The sequence below is a fragment of the Pipistrellus kuhlii genome, unplaced genomic scaffold (assembly GCF_014108245.1).
Source record: "Pipistrellus kuhlii isolate mPipKuh1 unplaced genomic scaffold, mPipKuh1.p scaffold_m20_p_9, whole genome shotgun sequence".
Taxonomy (NCBI): domain Eukaryota; kingdom Metazoa; phylum Chordata; class Mammalia; order Chiroptera; family Vespertilionidae; genus Pipistrellus; species Pipistrellus kuhlii.
The window spans coordinates 3,042,009-3,063,228 of record NW_023425595.1 but is presented as its reverse complement, the minus strand read 5'-3'; the positions used below and the strand labels follow the sequence as shown (position 1 = coordinate 3,063,228).

The following is a 21,220-nucleotide window of genomic DNA, read 5'->3' as shown; positions in this document are numbered from 1 at the left end:
GGCACAGTTGTGTCAGAGAGAGATTATGACTTTTTTAGTCAATAAACATCCTTGACATCAACCAGGTCCTGTAGGACCCAGCAAGGGTGGAGAGACTGGAGGGCTTTGGAAATGCCCAGCTGTTGTGGAGCTCCAGTCTTTTTTGCAGCAAGATTGGCATTCTCTAGGAAGCTTGGAAAACCCCAGATGTGGGTCTGTCACAACTTTATGGTGTCCAGTGTTCAGAGCTGACACCACTGGTATTTCCAGCATTGTTTTCCCAACACTCCAGGTATTTTAGGGGAAAGCCCCCTTTTGTTCTCAAGGGTCTGACCTAGTATTCTCACTAGGGCAATTTCTGGACACTGTCCCCAGCTGCCTTCCCAGGTTCTTGGACTTGGGCAGCCGAGGGCCGATGGACGATGCTTGTCACAGACTTCACATCCCTCACGCAAAATACACACCAGTTGCTTTTAGGCTTCTTGGGAAATGTTCTGTCAGCACCACATTGAACCACGAAGGAGGAGAAAAGAATCTGGTGCCAGATAAGAGGATGCTGCTGTGTGCAGGCAGGAGATCTGAATCTGCCACCACATCTAATGAGCCTATTATTAGAGGCTCTTGGCAGAGCCTGGGAAATCAAATGCTAATACAAAGCAGGTTCTGTGAATAGTTTAAAACTTAGCACCAGCCTCATTATATATTCCTGTTTTTGAGTCTCACACATACACACAAAAAAATATTTTCAGTTTGTCCTCGAAGCAGGATCTGTGGATTTGCATAAGAAAGAACAACAGGGCAGCCACTGCAAAATTAACAACTGTTTAAATCTTTTAATGGAGAAGTTATGGCTGAAGAAAATTATAGGCCCATTGTTCAAATTCCTAATTATCCAGACAACTGGCTCGTCACATGGTCTTACTTTGCCGAGCAATGGAGGGAGACCTGACAGTGTTGGCTCACAGAAAACTCCCATTGCTAAGGAATTGCATTGCAAAATCTTCCATTCAGAGGACACGCAAATGGAAATGGAGGTGGTCCCCGGTATTGGAACCCATCAGGCTTAGAGGATTTGGTCTAACCGAGCCACCCCTGGGCTCTCCAGGTGCTTAGTGTTGGGATCTGTCTGCACAGCCACAGGTAGTAGGAAGGAGTATTCATAAGGGGTAAGTGTGCTCATTTGAAATAATTATTGTGTTTACCCAATGGACTACCCAGTCCAGCTCCTGTCCTTTCTGTTCATCGCCAGGGAAGCAAACTGCAGGCTGTGACCTCAGATCCCCGCCTATAGGTCTAGCTTTCCCCTCCCTGGAACTGGTTTTCTCCCTCTGGGAGATGGGAGAATTGTTGAAAGCCCATCATATTCATGGTGGTAATAGAGCCAGGCATGACTAATTTGTCACTCATTTGAGTCAGTGCTCAAAACCAGCACATGGACACCAGGAGTCACATCTGGTGGGAGCCTTGGGCTCTAGTTTGAATATACTACAGATTTCCAAACTGTGTGCATCCCATGTATTTGCTAAGCTCTGGACACATTGCACAGTTAACTAGGAGACCCCTCACTTGCTCCTGGTTTCTGTTCAAATGCCTCCTTATCCTTGATACCTTCCTTGGCCCCGGATGCAGGAGCCTCCACCTTCCTCCCACAGGTCCTCTTCTCCCAGCAGTCTCCACTTGAAATGCATTTATTCATGTATTTGTTCTTCTACTAAAGCATACACACTGTGAGAGCAAGGGCTTTGTCTGTTTCGTTGATTTGCGATATCTTGGGCTCCTAGAACACCTTGAGGCCTGTAATAAGTGCCCAGTGGAAATGTGTGGAACAAAGGCAGGAAGGGTAAGAGGCTCACTGAGAGCCTCGCTCCAGGGAGAGCAAGGTGTCCTTCATAGCTGCTTTCCAGGTCTTAATTGCTTTGAGCAAACATTTATCAAGCACTTGGTACCAGGTGTTAAAAGATCACAGTCCTCCCTCCCAAGGTTCACAGATTGGTGGAGGTTGTAGACATTAAACCCAATCAATGCGTTAAGATTCAACTCAGCATCAGTCGTTCCTGGAAACCATCTTACAACCCTCTTCCTCTTCTCTATCACTAGGTTAGTTACTGTTCTAACCATTTTCCATAGCATCATGTGCCAGAAACTGATCACTGTCTCACTAATTAGAAAGGTGTGGACAAGGAACTTGGAAAGCTGGTCAACCTTGAAGCTCTGAAAGGGCAGAGCCAACTACTCCCTATTTAATTAAGACAATGGTAACTGAGGCAACTTCCCCACCAAATATAATGTAAATCCTTACTGATAAGATAATCTGCCTGTTACTGGATTTACCTGCCTTGGGGCAATGGGTGTATCCCAAACCTGAATAAAAGAGGTGGCAAGGCGAAAGAAGGCTTAGTCCTCCCGCTAGAGTTGGGCTTCTGCCTGACCCCCATTTCCCAAATTAATATTTTTCTAGTCTCTTTCATTTGTGTGTGGCCTTCTCCAGAACCTGAACCCTGAACCGGAACCCTGAACCACACAGGACGTGAAAAGGGGGTCCCACAATCCTGGACAGACCTTTATTGCAACCATATGTGAAGCAGACCAGTAAGGAGCAATGCACTTTCTGTCTCTCCTTATGAGCTCCTTCAGAGCAAGGATAGCCCCTTACCCATTACCGAGTAGAGTGTCTGCTGCAGAGTAGGCAATAAATACAGGTATTCTTCTTGTTGCCATTATTGCTATGCATATTCAGTAACCAGTACTCATGTAGCTCTGCATGTGTGTGCAATCTCATTTTAAAAACTATCTGTTCTTCTGAAGATGTATAAGGCTTAGATACTTTCTATATTGTGTTATATAATATTATGTGGCATTATATTTTATAATCTTCCCCAGTACAGGGCCTCTGGGGATGCAGTGATCAGTGAGACTGGTATTGAACCTTTCCAAAGAGTTCACAGGGGGCCCTCTGTGTCCCCAGATGCAAGCTGGAGCCTTGATGTACTTTCAAAATTATATTTCTATTTGCAGAAGTTAGGAACTCCGATGGGCCTGGAGCAGTTATTTAACTCTCTCAATAAATACTTGTGGGTTTATAGCATTTTGACGTTGGCACTTTGATGTGGCTGTTTTGATTGAGGGCTTTGGGGACATTTTGTCATGGCCTAAAGAACACACCATTAAACACGCAGCAGTTGTGTGCAGCTAAGAACTGTGTGCAACAGGCATCCTGCCACATTGCTGGGTTGGGTGTGTACGTTACCCTAACATTTGTGTGTTTTTACTTTGACGTGACTGTTTTGATGCTTGGCACTCTCATTCCATCATTGGATCTTGCCGGTCTTACTTCAGTACCAACTGTGTACCTGACTCTAACTTCAGTGGCAGGAGGGACTCCATGGAAGCAGAAGGCGGGATGACACCCTTGAGGGGCTCCCGGGGTTTTGCCAAGGGCTGGCTAATGGAACACAGTCACCGTTTCCAAACACACATGACCGCTATTCTCTGTTGCCAGCTTTCTGGTTTAGAGCTTCAGATTACTGGCTGAAAAAATGTTTAAATATATTAAAAGATCCCAATGCAAACATAAAAAATTTGGTCTATCCATGTTGAAAAGATCATTTTGATCATTTTCCCCCGCTGTGTTGTAACAAGAACTTTTCTGTGTTTCCCTGGGTGCTGAGAGGAAGTGGTATTTTTGCTCGCTGATCAGAAAGGACCTCATATGCTTGCTGTGAGCCGTCGTGTCCTATTTTCTTCTTTAGATGGTCTGAGTGATCATTAGCACACACATATGTCAGAAAGTCAGAGGTTGCCCAAAAACTGACTAAATAAGTAGAAAATGAGGGCATTGAGGAACAGTAAGAAACTCATATTTTGAATAATCATTTCATCTGGGTATGCTACCAGACCATACAACTTTATTCCAAATCTTAAAGCATTTTGTTAGCAAATATTGTATATTAAGCATCCTGTTATGTAAAAGTAAGTATGCGGTTGTATTTGGGTCCCTGGCCTTAAGTCAGACTAGAAGCTAAGCGTGGTGTCTTGTTGGAATGGTGGTGCACCTGGGTAGATCCCAGAGGTAAATGTCACCTTTGTCATGAACTTCAGTAGTATTATGTGTCTCTTCTTCATATTCTCTGGAGAATATAGCCATCTGTGTCATGTGCCAGGTCTTTGCCATATGCAACCATGTTTGTTTCCACAAGGTTGGCAGCAAGCCCTTGTTTCTACACATCAGACAGCTAGCAGATAATGGAGTCCGGGTCTGAAACCCAGGTTCTCTGATGGTAAAACCCATGCTCTTTCCATTATAACCAGTGATTGCAAGCCACTGGTCTGCAGATGGGTGTTGGTTCTGAAGGACACTTTCTCCAGTCTGTGGTGCAATTATCTGGGTAAGGCTAGCACCCCCTCTTACAAGGCTCTGTTATGTATTCAGACTTCAGCCTGTCTTTCTAAGTGTTAAAGAATAGCCTTTATTTTATGAAATGATGGTGATTGCAAGATGGCAGCTAACAAAAGTGTCCCAAGTTATCAAGTCAAAATTTGGCCTCTGTATGTCACTCCTCAAGCTTAAATCTTATTGGCCTGGGAAATGACAAAGCTGGGAGAAGAGGCAGTAAGCACATCCTCCTGGCAAGGGCTCCATTGCAGACTCCAGCACAGCCTGGCTCACTGGGATTTATCTGGAAAAGGGCTGGGCTGCATCCGGGGATGAAGGTGGTCACATGCTTCTTCTGACCACAGGTCTTGGCCATTGAGTTGTATTGACTCTTGGACAGCTTAGCAGAGCCCTGGTCATTCAAGTGATCTTTGAAAAATCACAAAGGATTAAAGTAAAAACACACACACACACACACACACGCACACACACACACACAACTGGATAATCCATCTTTTCTGAGAAATAAAACTTGGACTACCATCCTGCATGACTTCTCTGTGTCCCGGACAGGGAAGGCTTGAACTTGGAGGCATTTTAATTTAGCGAGACTTAGGCTGTGCCACTATGAACTTTAGAGCTTCAGGTTTTAGAGCTCCTTCCTTCTGCCCAGCAGTCTCTAACCCTGGCTTTCACTTCTGTGTTCGTGCCAAGAACATATCTGGGTTTGATCTCCATTTCTTTTAGCCTGTGACCCTGGGCAAGTAACTTTCTGTCAAATGGGGCAGGGACACTTGCCTCTGAGAGTTAAGGGGTGGGCAGTTCTTAGAAAACCCCCTTCTTTGCTGTGATGATCCCAGGTATTAATAATTGGAACAAAAGCACCTGGCAGGTAGCTATTGGGTGGGACCTAGTGTCCTGCTTATGGGTGAACTGGAATTCAGGGTATCCAGAGCTGCTTCCTTTGTTTTTATTTTCTTGCCAATGTTTCCAGATTCCCAGGTGTGACTGGGGGAGGCCATTACTCCTCCTCTTAGCTCTGCCCCCCCGATGGATTAGGGGAGGTGCCCAGCGGTCCCTAACCACAGCCTTCCCTTCTATTGTAGTGCCAACAACATGCCCAAGCAGGTCGAAGTGCGGATGCCCCAGAGCCACCTCAGCTCGGAGGAGCCGCCCAAGCACCGGAACCTGGGGCTGCGGCTGTGCAGCAAGCTGGGGAAGAACCTGCTGCTCACTCTGACGGTGTTTGGTACGTGGCAGACGCCTCCCCACCGGCCCCTCTTGCCTGGCTCTCTCCTGGCTCCGTGGGGAAGCTGGTTCCTGCAGTCAGCCCTCCAAGCGCTCTGTGAAGGTCCCCTTTGCCCAGGCCTCAGTGGTGTCACCGTGCCCCTCACCTGCCCTAGCCATCCATGTGTTTGCTCTTAGGGAGCCTAGTGGTCCTCAGATCTCGGTATGCACAGACACTGCCCCTGAGGGTGGCAACACACAGGTCCCCAGAGACACCTACTTGTGGAGACTTTGCTTTGGGCCACCTGGAGTGAGCCCTGGACTCTGTATCATAACAAACATTTGAGAGGATTCCAACACAGGTGGTCAATTACTGCATGGAGAGAAATACCCACATCAAGACAGAGACAATCACTAAAACGGCATCCAAAGTCTAACCTTCTCCAAACATCTCATTGACTTACGTTAATTCAGCACATTAGCTACTGAGGCCAGCAGCGGGGAGGCTTGTCTGATGCCTTGATCTGCTCCTGGTCAGTCTCAAAAGTCTTATTTCCCTGCTTCAGGCCTCACCCACGCTATAGTTGTTGTTGTTTTTTGTTTGTTTGTTTTGTTTTGTTTTTAATGTGTGACTGTTAATATAATTTTGGCCTTAGGTTTTCAACCAGGGTTTATTGAAATTATGGTAAATTGCAGTTCCTTGTAATGACAACCACACCATTTCCTTTCCTAGCCCCTCCTTTGTTCTTCAGCTCTTGCTTGGGCAGCACACAGAAGCCATGAACAGCTCACCTCTCCACCTCCACACACAGACGCACACCCTTCATTCCATGGCTCCTGCTTTGAGTCAGTCATCTTGGGTGGGAGTATGCCATAGCTCAGTTCACTTCATAAAAAGAAACCGCAGGCCTGGCAGGGTTTTCAAAGGGTTACCCTCCACAAAAGCTCAGGTCATTCATCATAGGGCTTGAAGAAGTACAGATTTCACCTGGAGAAGAAGCAAAGATCAGGCTTGGGGCCATGTCTCACCTTTTGCAAGCTAGGGGTTAACACAATTGCCCAAAGAGCCTGGAACCCCCATCCCCTCCTTCCTTCCCTCCTTCCTCACAGCCTGTGGTGCTATGACCTGACTAGTAGTTGGCACAAGGACTGTTTATGTTGGCCGCCTGTCTGGAGAGATCTGAAGCTCTTCTTGTGGAATCCCTGAATATGCAAAGTGAAAGGCTCCTGCCAGCATCTTGGCCCCAGTTGTTTGCTACCAAATGACACCTCTTTAGAGACCCTCCTTGATCTCCCATAAGATCAGCAAGTCGAACGTATATATATGAGGCTATAGAAGTCCAGGACAAAAGTCTCATGGGGAAATTATTGGAAATTAAAAGAATTAGAAGAAAAAAAGAAACTCACATCAGCTTAGTCAATCAAATGCTCCCTTTACCAGGTATTCAGTTAAAAAAGAAAAGAAATACATTCAACCCATGCCATATGGCCAGGCCTGGGCTGAAAGGATAAGCAATGTCTGGCACTTGGATTGCTTCTACTAACAATCTCTGACTCTACACGTGGATGGTGGCCTCAAAAATGTTGGAGTCAAGTTGCCATGACATATTTCCCATAAAGCCTTGAGAATGCTCTTGATTTTCCCAGAGCTGCCTTTTAGAATAGCTGAAGATACAAAATATTCTCTTACTCATCAACATCTGCTTCACTTATCTAGTGGTATTTTTGTTACATAATATTCATCATCTGATAATAGAGAAGTATGAGAAAGGGGAATGTCACTGAGATAAGTTCTTAAAGCTATGTATTTGATGAGAATAAAAAACAATAATAATCCAGATTTCACCCTTTCCTTATAGGTGTCATCCTGGGGGCAGTAAGTGGAGGGCTTCTCCGCCTGGCATCTCCAATCCATCCTGATGTGGTTATGCTAATAGCCTTCCCGGGGGATATACTCATGAGGATGCTAAAAATGCTCATCCTCCCTCTCATCATCTCCAGTTTAATCACAGGTAAGTCCTTCTCTGATGCCTGGCCACGTGGGTCCTACTCTGGCGCTGGCTTTTGGATTGACCATTGAATATCAGTTTAGTTGGAGGGATGAATGTGATCATCTGTGTCATTCCACTTTTGAGCCTTTGTTTTTCTGTCTCTAAAACGAGGACAGTCAACCCTAAAATAAGTTTGCCTTCTATTGGTCAGTCCATCCATCTGTCCAGCAACAAATGATAAAAAGAAAACAGCCTTATGTTAAAAATGATGGTATCTGTAGTGCTTTCAATTTTTAATATATACTTTTCTCATTTTCTAGATTATAGTTTGTTCAGAGACTGATAAAGGTAATAAATAGAAAAGGAAACGTTTCTTTACTATTTAACTGTGTATAGAAGGAAGTAAATATTAAAATAAATGAAATACTAGATATAAAAGCTGTCATACTTTTTCAGAAGAAAGTTACCCTTATGTATATTCATGGTCACTTGTTTTGGCTGAAAAAGAAAATATGAAAGAATCTTTTTCTCTCCATGGACTTATATGGGTACTCTCCTTCTTACCAAATGATATTACTAGAACAGTACAGATATTGTTATAGTTTATAGACTAAGCGCTGAGTGAAAGGTGAGACCCTGAGCTTTGGTCTATATTTAGGTGCCAACAGGCTGGGTGACCTTAAGAAACTCGCCCCTCTGGACTGTCCATCTTGTGAAGAAAGTGGGGCTCTGAGGCTATGCCAGGCTGTTCTACAGTCTCATAGCCGTTCGACCAGTGAGCCCCGTGACTGGAAATGCTGGGAATCGGTTTCCAAAAAATTTTATCATTTCATTCAGCCCAGATTGAGTGAAACTGTGCTTTCTTTCACCTTAAATGCCCCTTTCCGAAACAGACAAAACATTCTGCATGCCTGTTTAACAGATTGTACACTGGCCAACCTGGAGAGGAAACCTAGCTCCCATTAGCTAGAATGAAACTGTAGGTTGTAAGGAGAAGTGGGTCATATGTGGGTCAGTTTAGTCCAAAAAAGTTAACATCAATGACTTCCTCCCCATGCCAAAAAATGGGTGCACTCTCCCTTTATCGTAAAAGCAGGAACTGAAACTGAGAAGTAGACAAACTAAAGAAACAACTGGAAAATACCCATGAAGGCTGGAATTTTTGTGACTTGCTGGGATTTCCTTCAACCACCGCCAGTAGAGATGAAGCACCCCTCTTTTTGGGGTGGCTCATGCCTGTGACCTTCAATCCCTACACAAGATCGAGACTGGAAGAAGGGCTATGCTACATCAGTATTCCGGGCTCCAGTTCAATGACCAGTAACATAGTAAAAAAAATGTTGAGGCTTACCATAGGGCTACCAGTTTCTTATTTTCCTGCGTAAGGACATTAAAAGCAATAAGAACAAAGAAAGCAAGTAAAAAACTAGCATGCACCAGCACCATGCCTTCATAAAAGAAAGGATATTTTGACACCAAATCAGAGGGAAGGACATCATCTTAGAATTAAAACTTGAATTGATTCAACTTGAACTCAACATTGCAGATGGATAAAAAGTAGTCACCAACCAGCTTTTACACTCTGGACCGGAGGTCTCTAGCTCTCCCCAGTTCTGTTAAACATGGGAAACAGAATTGCAAAACACAATTGCACATTGTGGGGTTGACCAGCTAGCTAGCTAGTAGAAAGAGGTTTAACTTAGCATGGATGGATTTGAATAATAGTAAGCCAAGTTCTAGGTATGCAGAGATGGGTTCTGCATCCCCAAGTTCTAGGTATTCAGAAACATCACGGAATTAATCCTTCTGATTTCTTTCCAATCCAGGGTTGTCAGGCCTGGATGCTAAAGCCAGTGGGCGCCTGGGCACGAGAGCCATGGTGTATTACATGTCCACCACCATCATCGCCGCGGTCCTGGGCGTCATCTTGGTCTTGGCTATCCACCCAGGGAACCCCAAACTTAAGAAGCAGCTGGGGCCTGGGAAGAAGAATGACGAAGTGTCCAGCCTGGATGCCTTTCTGGACCTCATTCGAAATCTCTTCCCGGAAAATCTTGTCCAAGCCTGTTTTCAACAGGTAACGCCAACGTTCTAATGTTCTTCCCTCTCCACAAGCCCAGTTACACCGATGCTAACAGAATCTGTTTTAATGAATCAAATCTGGAGAGCGATTTTCCTAGCATTTGATTGTCTCTGTTTTAGGGGTGTGTGAGGTGAACTGGGGAAGGATTTGGGAGTTGGAGTCATGTGTATTTTTTTTTTACCTCATAATACCACTTCTTTTGTTTTGTGTGTGTGTGTGTTTTTTTGTTTGTTTGTTTGTTTGTTTTGCCTTTCTTTTTTATTTCCATCTCTGCATCATTCAAGGGCACATTTTAATCACCTTTGCCCACAATCCTCTAGAGTTCCCACTGGTACTTGATATTGGCAGTTTAACCAACCCACATGTGGTGTGTTTAATAATGCATGTGCTTGATAAAATCAAAACCTGGGAATGGGGTATTTTTAAAACCATGGAAGTAACACATGAGAATTGTGAAAAGTTTAACTTGTATAGATATATATAAAGTAAAAGTTCAAGTTTTCACTTCCCTTCCTTAGAGCTACTCACGTTGAGTTTGTGTGAGTATGTATAGAGTGCATCTGTATATAATTGTTTTTTATTAATTCTCACCAATGAAATTTTTCCATTGATTTTTAGAGAGAGTGAGAAGGAGGGAGAGGGAGGGAGGGAAGGAGACAGAGAGAGAGAGAGAGAGAGAGAGAGAGAGAGAGAGAGAGAGAGAGAGCTGTGTGAGAGAGACACATTTGTTGTCTCCCACATCCACCCCGGAGGGGGAGGGGAATGCAATCCAGGTACATGCCCTTGACCAGAAATCAAATCTAAGACCCTTCAGTTCTCAGGCCGATGCTCTGTTATTGAGCTACACTGGCCAGGGCTAATGTTTAAAATTTAATTCCACCCAAGTGCTACTGCATTATACATATTGTGTTGCACTTTGTTTTTTCATTTAAAAGTGTTTTAGATTATTACAGATGTTCCTTTTTTCCTGCATAGCTCCCCTCCACCCGGTTCCCTCCCTCACCCCATGCCCTTACCCCCGCCACTGTCCTCATCCATAGGTGTAATATTTTTGTCCCATCTCAAAAGAGAAACATCTGTAATAATCTGAACAATAAAGCTTTATTAAAAAAAAATAAAAGTGTTTTAACATTCTCTATCTCCCTCTCTCTCTCTTCCCCTGCCCCCTCACCTACTTCCTTTTGTCATGATTGCATAGTATTTCTAAAGGGTAAATTCCTAGAAGCAAAAATGTCCTGCCAAAGAGTTTTCTATTTTGTATTTGCTGGGCGTTGCAAAATGGCCCTACAAAAGTTTCCAGCGATGTATACTTCTACCAACTGCCAATAGGCACATCTATTTTTAAAACTGTGATTCTTAAAAACAGATGATTCCGCTGAGTGGAACCGCTGAAATAGCTGCATGGTGCCCACTCACCAGCCTGCTGTCTGGCCCCAAGGCCAGCTCAGGTTAGAATACACTTCAGTTCCATCAGCTCCAGTAGAAACTCAACTGGAAGCAAGAAGCTTCCTTCAGCCATTTCCAGGGGATCCCAGAAGAATGGCCTTAGCAAACAGTCACTTAGAGGAAAAGACTGTATTGCCAGCTGCCCCCAGAATGCAATTCCAACCACTGTGGAGCCTAAGTTACTCAGGGTTGGGATATGTCCTCCGCCTCCCAATGCCGCTTTGGTACCACTTATAACAAGGAGCTATACTAACAAGAGCCATACCAGGCTGGGGAAGCCGGATGGGAAGCGGATGGAAACAGGCTAAGGAAGGGGTGTTTATTGGCACTCTGTCTGCGTAATGTGCTGGCCCCTGAGCCAGCTGCTTAGAAGATGATGTCACTTGCTTTGAAGTCAAGCCTTGTAGCTTTAGTATCTCAGGATAGGTCTGAGTTGGCTCCTGTGGCTCCTTTGTTCCTGGGAGCAAGGTTCTATTGGTCATGGATGCTCATGGAGTTCTCTCTTTAAAAAAAAAAAAAAAAAAAAAAAAAAAATTGATTTCAGAGAGGAAGGGAGAGGGAAAGATAGAAACATCCATGATAGAGAATCATTGATCAGCTACCTCCTGCTTACCTCCTACTGGAGATCAAGCCCACAATCTGGCATGTGTCCTGACTGAGAATCGAAGCATGACCTTCTGGTTCATAGGTTGATGCTCAATCACTGAGCCGCACCAGCTGGGCAATCCTGAATTCTGTCTTCATGCCAACATTGCCCAGACCCAGCGGCCTACACCTACCTGCTCCCCACATCACACACTCAGTCTGGGCTTCCTCCCTCCCTGAGCAAGAGCATGTGGCCAGGCTAGCAGAGAGCACCCTGCCACGCCTCGGAGAACCCCATGCTTTGTTCTCTCCTATTTCAGATCAATTCTCAGACAAGCATTGCCTAGTCTTGGGTCCAGCTGCAGCAGGGTTGGGCCCATAGAGTTTATCATGCAGCACATGTGGTGGAAAGAACTCAGTGGTAGTCAGGCCATCTGAGTCCAAGTTTCAGCTCTGCCAATAACTCTATGAGGTCGGACAAGTCACTTGAGTTCTCCATGCTTCCTTTTCCATAGCTATTCAGGGCTCAGCCATCTGTTGCCTACTACATGCCGATGCTGACATTCTAGGACCCCCGCATGAGTTCTATTTTAATGCTCCTGGCTGTAGTGTTTCTCTGGGCTCAAATGTGGGTTTTCATAGCACTCTGCACACAGGGTGCCTGGCACCTTTAAAAATAGGACAGCTGCCACAGACATCGAGGAATAGCATGCGCAGTTCTTGGGAGGCCATTTGCGCAGATGCTTGGGGACATCGAGTAAGGCTTGGCATCACTATCTAGAAGGAGCAGATGTCTCCTCACCTCTCATCTGGATCTGAAATACAAGCCAGCACCCCTGCTGCCGTGGCTGCTGGCAGCTGGCACATCTGGCACCCAGATGGAGATCCTAGAAGAGCCTGGCCCTGGGCGGACCCACACGACTTGGTCTGTGCAGACTTTGTCCCACAGGAGCCAGACAGGAAGGAGCGAAACAGGCAGATCACATGGTGCTGCTCTACCTCCCTTCAAGACCCTGCCTTCCTCTTCTCAACCAGGTTCCATCATGAGGGGCTGGGAGGGACATCCAACGGGACCTCAGAGTTATGAAGAATGTTCATGCAGGAAATTTGACCTTGTGCTGAGGGATGGAGCTACAATCACTGGAATAAAAGAATCAGACACCACCACCACCACCACCACCCTCCAACACACACACACACTTGAAGCTCATGTCCCATTACTAAAGCTTTCTGTCTGTAGTATGGTACCAATATGTGTAATAAGCCCTGTAATTATCATGTGATGAGGACAGTTGTATCCCACCAAATGTGTGTGTAAAAAAAAGAAAAGAACTCATTCTGTTAAGCTCAAACATAAAATGTTCCCTTATCTTCATAACCTTGTTTTGGCATTTCCTAATTGTTTTTAACCTAACTGGGAACTTTGAAACTCGTAAGCAGCCAGGCTTCTGGTAACCTTTTAGAGCATACCTCATCTTTCTGTGCTTTTCTTTCACTCTGTCAGATTCAAACAGTGACCAAGAAAGTCCTGGAGGCACCAGAGTCAGAAGAAGAGAGCAACGTCACCACCGCTGTGGTCTCCCTGCTGACCGAGACTGCAACAGAGGCACCGGAGGAGATGAAGATGGTGATCAAGAAGGGTCTGGAGTTCAAGGACGGCATGAATGTCTTAGGTAGGTGACCTGGTGTTCATCTCCCTGGGGAAGGCATCTCTGCCTCAGAGACAATGGCCAGCCTCTCCTGCATCTCAGCAGCCCAGCAGCCCTCACTCTCTCCTCAGGAAACCAATGGCCCTGCTGTCCGCTAGGTGGAGCAGGAGAGTGGTTGGAGGACTGCTGGGGCTGATAGCAGAGGGATTAGGAAAAGGGAGATGGCAGCAGCAATACCAGGAGGGGGCATGAGGAGTAGAGGTCAGGGATGGGGAAAGAGACAGGATAAACATGCATTGGACACGATCCCTGACTTTGCAAGGCATTAACAAGTAACTTTCTCTGACTCTCCATTTCATGCAGTTACACATCCAGTTCTTTCATTTCTTAAGCATTTTTGTTTGAGTTGCCCTTGCATACCAGTACTGTGCAAGGCATGGGGGATGGCCCACACCAGCTCTCACAGTCTATAAACAAATGCAGCGCTATCAGGAACATAAAGTGTTGGTGTCAAAAGAAGTTTATCACAAGGAGTCTATATTGTTCAACTTTCTGGAATTTAAACGAGCCCTTTCCCCCAGCCCGGAGCCTTCTTCGCATTCCATCCTAGTGGGTCTTGGGCTCTGTAGTTGGACAGACTGGGTTTGGATCCCTTACGGACCACTCACGGGCTGTCTGACCATAGGCAGCTGCCTCACTTCTCAAGCTTCATTGGTAAAGTGGGAATGGGATGGCATTGCCCTTGCAGATCATTATGACGATTCAATGAGATTGTGCCTGTAGAACACAATTGTGCATGCCATGTGCTTCATGCATGTGAGCCACTGTCGTTATTAAAGGTGAGCTGACAAACTAATTCAATAAGGAAAAACTCTCCACAGAGGAGAGACTTCCCCATAATGTGAGCGACTCCAGTTTGCTCAGTTTACTTCCCCGGGGTCCACTCCCTACGTAACCCCCATCTGCTATTATTGGGGGTAGAATGGTGTCTCCAAGACAAGAAAGAGGGACATTGGCCACAAAGGGGGGGATACGAGGAATCTGGGTGGAGGAAGTATATTGATCCATGCAAGCAAGACTTCTAAGGATTTGAGGGAGAGTTGTTTAGGGAGAGCTCAGTGGTCCTTCCACTTGGCCATCTAGATTGAATGCCCTTGTCTCTTTAGTAGGCTTGTCAGATAAAATACAGAATGCCCAGTTAGATATGAATTTCAAATAAACAATAATTTTTTTTTAGTGTATGGCCCAAATATTACATGGGACATACTGATATTAAAATAAAGTATACTTATTTTTGCCTTGGCCAGTGTGCCTCAGTTGGTTGAATGTTGTCCTATGCACCAGAAGGTCATTGTATATCCCCAGTCAGGGCACATGCCTAGGTTGCTGGCTGAATCCCCAGTAGGGGGCATGCAGGAGGGAGTGGTCAGTGTTTCTCTCTCCCTCTCCCTTCCTCTCTCTCTAAAATCAATTAATTTTTTTTTATTTATTGTTTATCTGAAATTCAAATTTTAACTAGATATCCTGTTTGTTCATTTTAAAATTGATAACCCTACTCCTATTTATCCAGAATGGTCTGAAGAGGTAGGGGGAGAAGAGGTGGGGTTGTCCAGCTACTGAAAAGCAAAAATTTCAGCATGGATTTTTTTTTCTTTTCTTTTCTTTCTTTTTTTTTTTTTTTTTTTTTTTTTTTTTTTTTTTTTTTTTTGCCCGGCAGGAAGCAGGTTGGGCAAGTGTTGAGTAAGTGGGAGTGAGGGTGGTGATAAGCTGATTTGGTTGCCAGGCAACGGAAGATAAATAAACACTGTTGACATCAGTGTGAGATGAAGGAGGAAGGAGCAAGGAGAGAGTGGAAGAGTCCTCTGAGAAGGAGGGTTTGCAAACTTCCTCAGCATCCACCCCTGAGTAGCTCACTCTCCCACTGTCCAGATATCTGTGACTGTTTCAGGACCTTCCCAACTACCCTGGCTTTCCCAAACCAGGGGTCCACATGGCTCCCTGGTCTTGCCGGAGGAAGTTGAAGCCATGAGTAATTCCAGAGCTTTGGAGTGAATCATTCAGAAGACTTTCAAGGTCGTTTCCAGAGTCTTGCAACCTTTGACTGTACTGGGGAATTTCAACACCACTCACTACTCTCTCAATACCAGTGACCGAGTCTGAGAGGGCTTTGTTCAAATGAAGCACCCCCGTGCCAGTGAGTGCAGTGACTCAGTGTTTCCACAGGGAAATAGCGAGCTGGACAGGGGTTTCAAGTGCACTTTGAAGCTCTGGAAAGGCAAGGGACGATAGGCTGCTGAGAAACTTCCCATTTACAAATCACGGCTGAAATAACGGTTCTTTCCATGGTTTTCCAAAGGCGGAGATAATGAATGTCTGTGTGTTTTGTTTTTGGCTTAGGGAAGTCCCAAGGATCAAGCGTTGCAATGAATAAAGATAAAACCCTGGCTCTGGCCTCACGCTTTTTTTTTTTTTTTTTTTTAAGATCATTTCTTTCCCAGAAACCCCCAGAGCACTTCTGGGCTGCACCCTAATCCCACCTGCTTACGTTGCCTGTGGGAGCATGCGCCTTTAATCCAGTGCTTTAGGCTCCTTGCCACGCCACCGGCCATTGATGGCTCCTCTCTCTCTCATACTCAAGGATACGGCCAGTTTCCGCTGTAACTTTTTAATTCCAGTTCTTTGGGATTTTGAGAACCTGCTCATTTTCTCTTCAATTTTCCAAGTGGGATTAACCCAGTAATACTAGCTGCTCTCGGCCAGAATGTTCAGATTACTTCTCGCTATGCACCCCGCATATGCCTCTCCCAGGGCTCAAGGGAAGGGCTTGAGGATAGCCTGGATCTGATTTCATACATTGCTGCTGAGTTAGGCCACTCTCTCCTGGACCTAATTCTCATTGAGCCTTTGCCTTCATGGCCAACAAACTCCCTTGTCTGCCACTTGTCAATCTTCTTGGCCAAGAGCTGAAAAGGGGAAATAGCAAATGTGGAGGATTAACAACCCCGAGTGCAAGTACTAGATTCTTTTTGCTGAAGACGGAGAGGGTCCAGTGAAGGGCAGCTGAGTAATCTGGCTTGATATGTGCTTGGTGTGGGATGGAAAGTGGATTTGGTGACTAGGGAAAAGGTGAAATCAGAGTTTCAGAGAAAGAATTCCTCTCTAAGAATCAGATTATGTTACAATTTCCCTGATATAACTGGACACCATAGGAAACTGGGTATGAGAAGGAGGGACTGGAAGTTAGGCCTGCCAAACTGGCATAGGTGAGGGGTGAGGAAAAGGGGGAAGAGAGAGGGGAAGAAGGGGAAGAGAGAGGGAAGAGAGATCAGAGAGGAAAAGCAGATGGGCAGTAAGATCCTGTAGCCAAGGAGACAACAACATTGATTTATAGTCCCTGCAAGTTGTCAGAAATGGAGCCCCATGAGGAGCAATACTGGGCCAGGAAGTGGGGGAGGGAGCACATGGTGATTGGCAATCAGAAATCCAGACAGTCCCAAGCAGTCATGGGGACTTTCATGAGCCATGTAGTGCACCCCATCCCAGCGCAATCAGAGTGAGACTCCAGGCCAGACTGGCGGTGGTGAGGAGAGAAAAGCCAGGCCTTAAAAGAACTAAAATATAGTGTAGGCTCCTAGCACTGAAAACTCAGGTGCAGGGAATAACAAACACAGAAATAAGACCTAAGGTTGAATGTAGGAGTTGGTGGAGGCCTTACTGCAGTTGGATGCTAACATTAAGAGACAGGGATGGAGCTTCTCAAATCCTCTGGTGGAAGTGTTAAGATGGACCCTGGAGGCTGAAGTGGGACTGGACTTAGATGTAAGCCAACTGATAAATAGCAAGAGAAGGGAGAAGGGGTCGGGGGCTAGGAAGTAACAAAGTCTAAATTCTGTCTTTAAGATCCTGAAAAAAATACAATTTTAAAAAGCATTCTTATCATTTTAACCATGGAAAAAAATTAGGATGAATTAATAACAGACTAAACCCAGAAAAGTAGGTCAGTTGGGGTTTCCCAGCTGTTTTTGGATTTCTCTTTGCTTTCTATTTGATTTCTCAACATTCCTCTTCCTTCTTATGTTAGACAGTAGCCGTAGAAAAGCAGTGTTATGTTTAGGATTTTCCTAGAGTGAAACATACCAGCCATGCATTAATTTGGGATAACCCCAAACCAATATAGACATAACCCTGGCAGAGGCTTTATTGGCTAATTGGTCTCTGTTATTCTCATATTGGCTCCCAAGTCTGCATTGCTAATCCCCAAGTCCCAACAAACCTTGTTTTCATTAATCTATGCACGAATAAAATCTGCTTACACATTACACCATAAGTGAGGAGGAGAAAGTAGAGAGTACTTTTTATAATAATTTGGAATGAAAATGAATTCATTCTCTTTAAGGAGCTAACACTGGCTCAGGGACAGTGTTGAGGAAAGCCATCATTATTGGGGGAAGGTATGACTAGTTCTTCTGACATCTAATGCTTTTGTCTCTTCATGCCTCATCCACAGGGTGGGTAGCAGGCATGAGCATGTGGCCTCATACATCAGGGATGGTAAAGAACAAGCAAGAGGAAACACAGACTTTATAATGTTGTGTCCTTCTGTGCAATGTGATTGCCTCCACAGGTCTGATAGGGTTTTTCATTGCTTTCGGCATCGCCATGGGAAAGATGGGCGAGCAAGCCAAGCTGATGGTGGAATTCTTCAGCATTTTGAATGAGATTGTAATGAAGTTAGTGATCATGATCATGTGGTGAGTGGGCTTGTTCTTCCTTCATTGTGGTGGTCTGGGAGGGGAGGGAGGTCTTGGGGTCCCCAGAAAATATGAGAGCCCTCCCAGCAGAAAAGAGTGGGTTGGGTGTGAACCAAGCATAGAGCTCTCTGGAAGGATTTTGAGAAAGGGATGCAAATCTTTTTTAAAATTATCTATCTATCTATCTATCTATCTATCTATTTATTTTAGTTTCTTCTAAAAAATGGGATGGAAAAACTAGCCCATGGGCCAAATTTTATATGCCATTTGTTTTGGATGGCCTTCTACGGTAGTTGAGAATGGGGTTTGTGTATTTATTTTGCTTGGGGGAGAGGGGAAATCAAGAGTAATAATATTCCACAATGCACAGACATTATATGAATTGACATTCGGTGCCATAAATAAGGTTCTGTGGCCACACAGCCACCCTGATTATTTGCATATTGTCTAGGGTTGTTATTGTGCTAAATGGCCGAGCTGAGTAGCTCTGACCAACACTGTGTAGCCTGCAAAACCTGAAATATTTACTATTTAGCCATTTCCATAAAGAGTTTGCTGATTCCTGTCCTGGAAGAGGAAAATATGAGAGAGAGAGAGAGAGAGAGAGAGAGAGAGAGAGAGAGAGAGAGAGAGAGAGAGAGAGAGATAAGCTGGAAAAACCAATCAGTAGTACTGAAGCTGAGCAGTATCAGAAATTAAAATAAGCCCAAGATACCAGGGATTTGGCATGACCTACTGCTCCAGTATCCTGGTGTCTGAAAGAAGTGCATCTTTGACCTAGTTACTCATGACACAAATAGAAGAAAAAAGAGGCAGCTCTCAGACCATGCAAGCAAAAGTGAAATCACAGAAGATATATTAGAACTGTAAGTACTCTTAGGAATCTGGCCACCTAGTTATACAGAAGAGGAAACTGTGGCCTGAACACACTAAATTTTGATTCTTCAACATCAAGATGATGGTAAGAATAAAAGCTATCATTCATTGATTTTCTTTTATCATCCAAGAGCCAGGATAGGTGCTTAGTACCTATCAAATGTAATCCCAACAACCTTGCAAAGATGAGTTATTATTCCCATTTTACAGAAAAATAAACTGAGGCTCACCAGGGTGAATGGACTTTTCTAAAATTATATAGGTAGGGAGAACTGGAATTCATCATACTGCTATAAAAATCCTTGATGGGAAAGTGGGTGGGGTGCTTTCCTTTGAATCATCTAAGCCAGTGGTTGGCAAACTCATAAGTCAACAGAGCCAAATATCAACAGTACAATGATTGAAATTTGTTTTGAGAGCCAAATTTTTTAAACTTAAACTTCTTCTAACGCCACTTCTTTAAAATAGACTCACCCTTGCCGAAACCGGTTTGGATCAGTGGATAGAGCATCGGCTTCGGCTTACGGACTGAAAGGTCCCAGATTCGATTCCGGTCAAGGGCATGTACCTTGGTTTCGGGCACATTCCCAGTAGGGGTTTGCAAGAGGCAGCTGATCGATGATTCTCTCTCATTGATGTTTCTAACTCTCTATCCCTCTCTCTTCCTCTCTGTAAAAAAAAAATCAATAAAATATATTTAAAAATAAAAATAAAAATAAAAAATAATAAAATAAAATAAAATAGACTCACCCAGGCCATGGTATTTTGTGGAAGAGCCACACGTAAAGGGCCAAAGAGCTGCATGTGGCTCCTGAGCCGCAGTTTGCCGACCACTGATCTAAGCAATAACGTCTCCACTTCATTTCATGTGTGTTTGTGGTCTGTGTTCTGAAGTCTTGGGGTAGCCAGGAGATCATGAGTGTCCACTCCTTCACCAAGGTAGCCGTGCCATTTTCTGTTGCTGGAACCTTCTAGTGGTCTCATATCTGACAGATTTTTACATGCATTTGTTTCAGACTTTTATGATGGTCCTGTATGCCTGACTAGAAAATAAAACAACAAAACATTACACCAAACCACATCTGTGTTCTATTGGCCATGGGGATTCTGGGTGACGAACTCCCCATCTCTTCATGTCCCAGGCCTACCCACTTTCACCCTCAACCTCCCTCTGGTCCTCTTTCCCTTCTCTGTGGTATTCCATGAAATTTTACCTTTTTTCTTCTTCTTTCCTTGGTCCCTGCTCCCACCTTGCAAAGGCAAAAATCTATTCTTGATTTTTTAATCTACACCAAATGGAACACACTGATGTGCCTGAAGTGCTAAGTTCTTAGGATAACTTCAGAACTGAGTGGGATAGCTGAAGACCCCAGAGTCTCAGATCGTGAAGATGGTCTTCGTGATTTCACGAACCACATTTAATACACCTGGCTTGTTCAGATCATTGTTTTACTCTGTGGTTGTCTATTGTACTGATTCTGCCACTTCTTCGGGTAATACTAGGTTTCTGAATATTTCCTTCATGTGAAGATTTAAAGTCACACAATATGATGCTGTAAAAAAATTTTTTTTAAGTCTTTTCAATCTATTATGAGCTCACAGGGAGTTTAATAAATGGTGTTATATCAAGCAGAATAGAACTCTTGTTTCCTAGACCTTATGGCAGAATGAGCATCCTTGCCCTTACAATGCAGTTCAGATCTCTGTCTTATGATGCCAATGATGTGGGTGTTGTATGAAAGCTCCTTCCTTCATCTGTACCAACGTCATTTCCACTGAGCCCTTGAAAGAAAGAGAATCTTCTAGGAAATCAAATGAGTCATGAGATAAAATGCAGCCTTTCTTTTCCCCAGATATAGAGGGTGGTGTGCATCAAGAAGTTTCCTATTCACTGAAATCAGCACTCCTAAAGATGTAGCATCATATCCCAGGAGATGTAGAGCAATTGTGAGTCAGGAATAAGACCTACAGGATGATTTCTGACAGCTGTTAGTTATCTCATCTAGGCAGTCAGGAGGGTGTTACAAGATATGAGATGCCAATTCTGCACATTTCTTTCATTCTTAAGCTGCCTTGTCAGCATTTGATAACAAAGAGTGTGCAAAGGTTCTGGGTAAAAGAGCCAACCACTCTTTAACTGACTCACTCAAAGCTTAAATAGAGTTCTCGGTGTATTCTTCGCAATGTGTTAGTAAGAATAGTAATAATAGCAAATTGAACATTGAGGAGATTACCCGGTATTATTATTCTAATAATTATTA

General features: G+C 44.4%; 1 protein-coding gene across 2 annotated transcripts in view; it reads left to right on the top strand.

Moving 5' to 3' along the window:
- SLC1A2 (solute carrier family 1 member 2) overlaps positions 1 to 21,220 on the top strand; it is a 120,874-nt gene that overhangs the window by 63,184 nt on the left and 36,470 nt on the right. For both annotated transcript variants that reach the window (XM_036428466.2, XM_036428467.2), the window contains exons 2-6: positions 5,458 to 5,600; positions 7,438 to 7,590; positions 9,396 to 9,646; positions 13,188 to 13,356; positions 17,957 to 18,083. In XM_036428466.2, the coding sequence (XP_036284359.1) occupies positions 5,458 to 5,600; positions 7,438 to 7,590; positions 9,396 to 9,646; positions 13,188 to 13,356; positions 17,957 to 18,083 (843 nt within the window). The remainder of the gene's footprint in view (positions 1 to 5,457; positions 5,601 to 7,437; positions 7,591 to 9,395; positions 9,647 to 13,187; positions 13,357 to 17,956; positions 18,084 to 21,220) is intronic.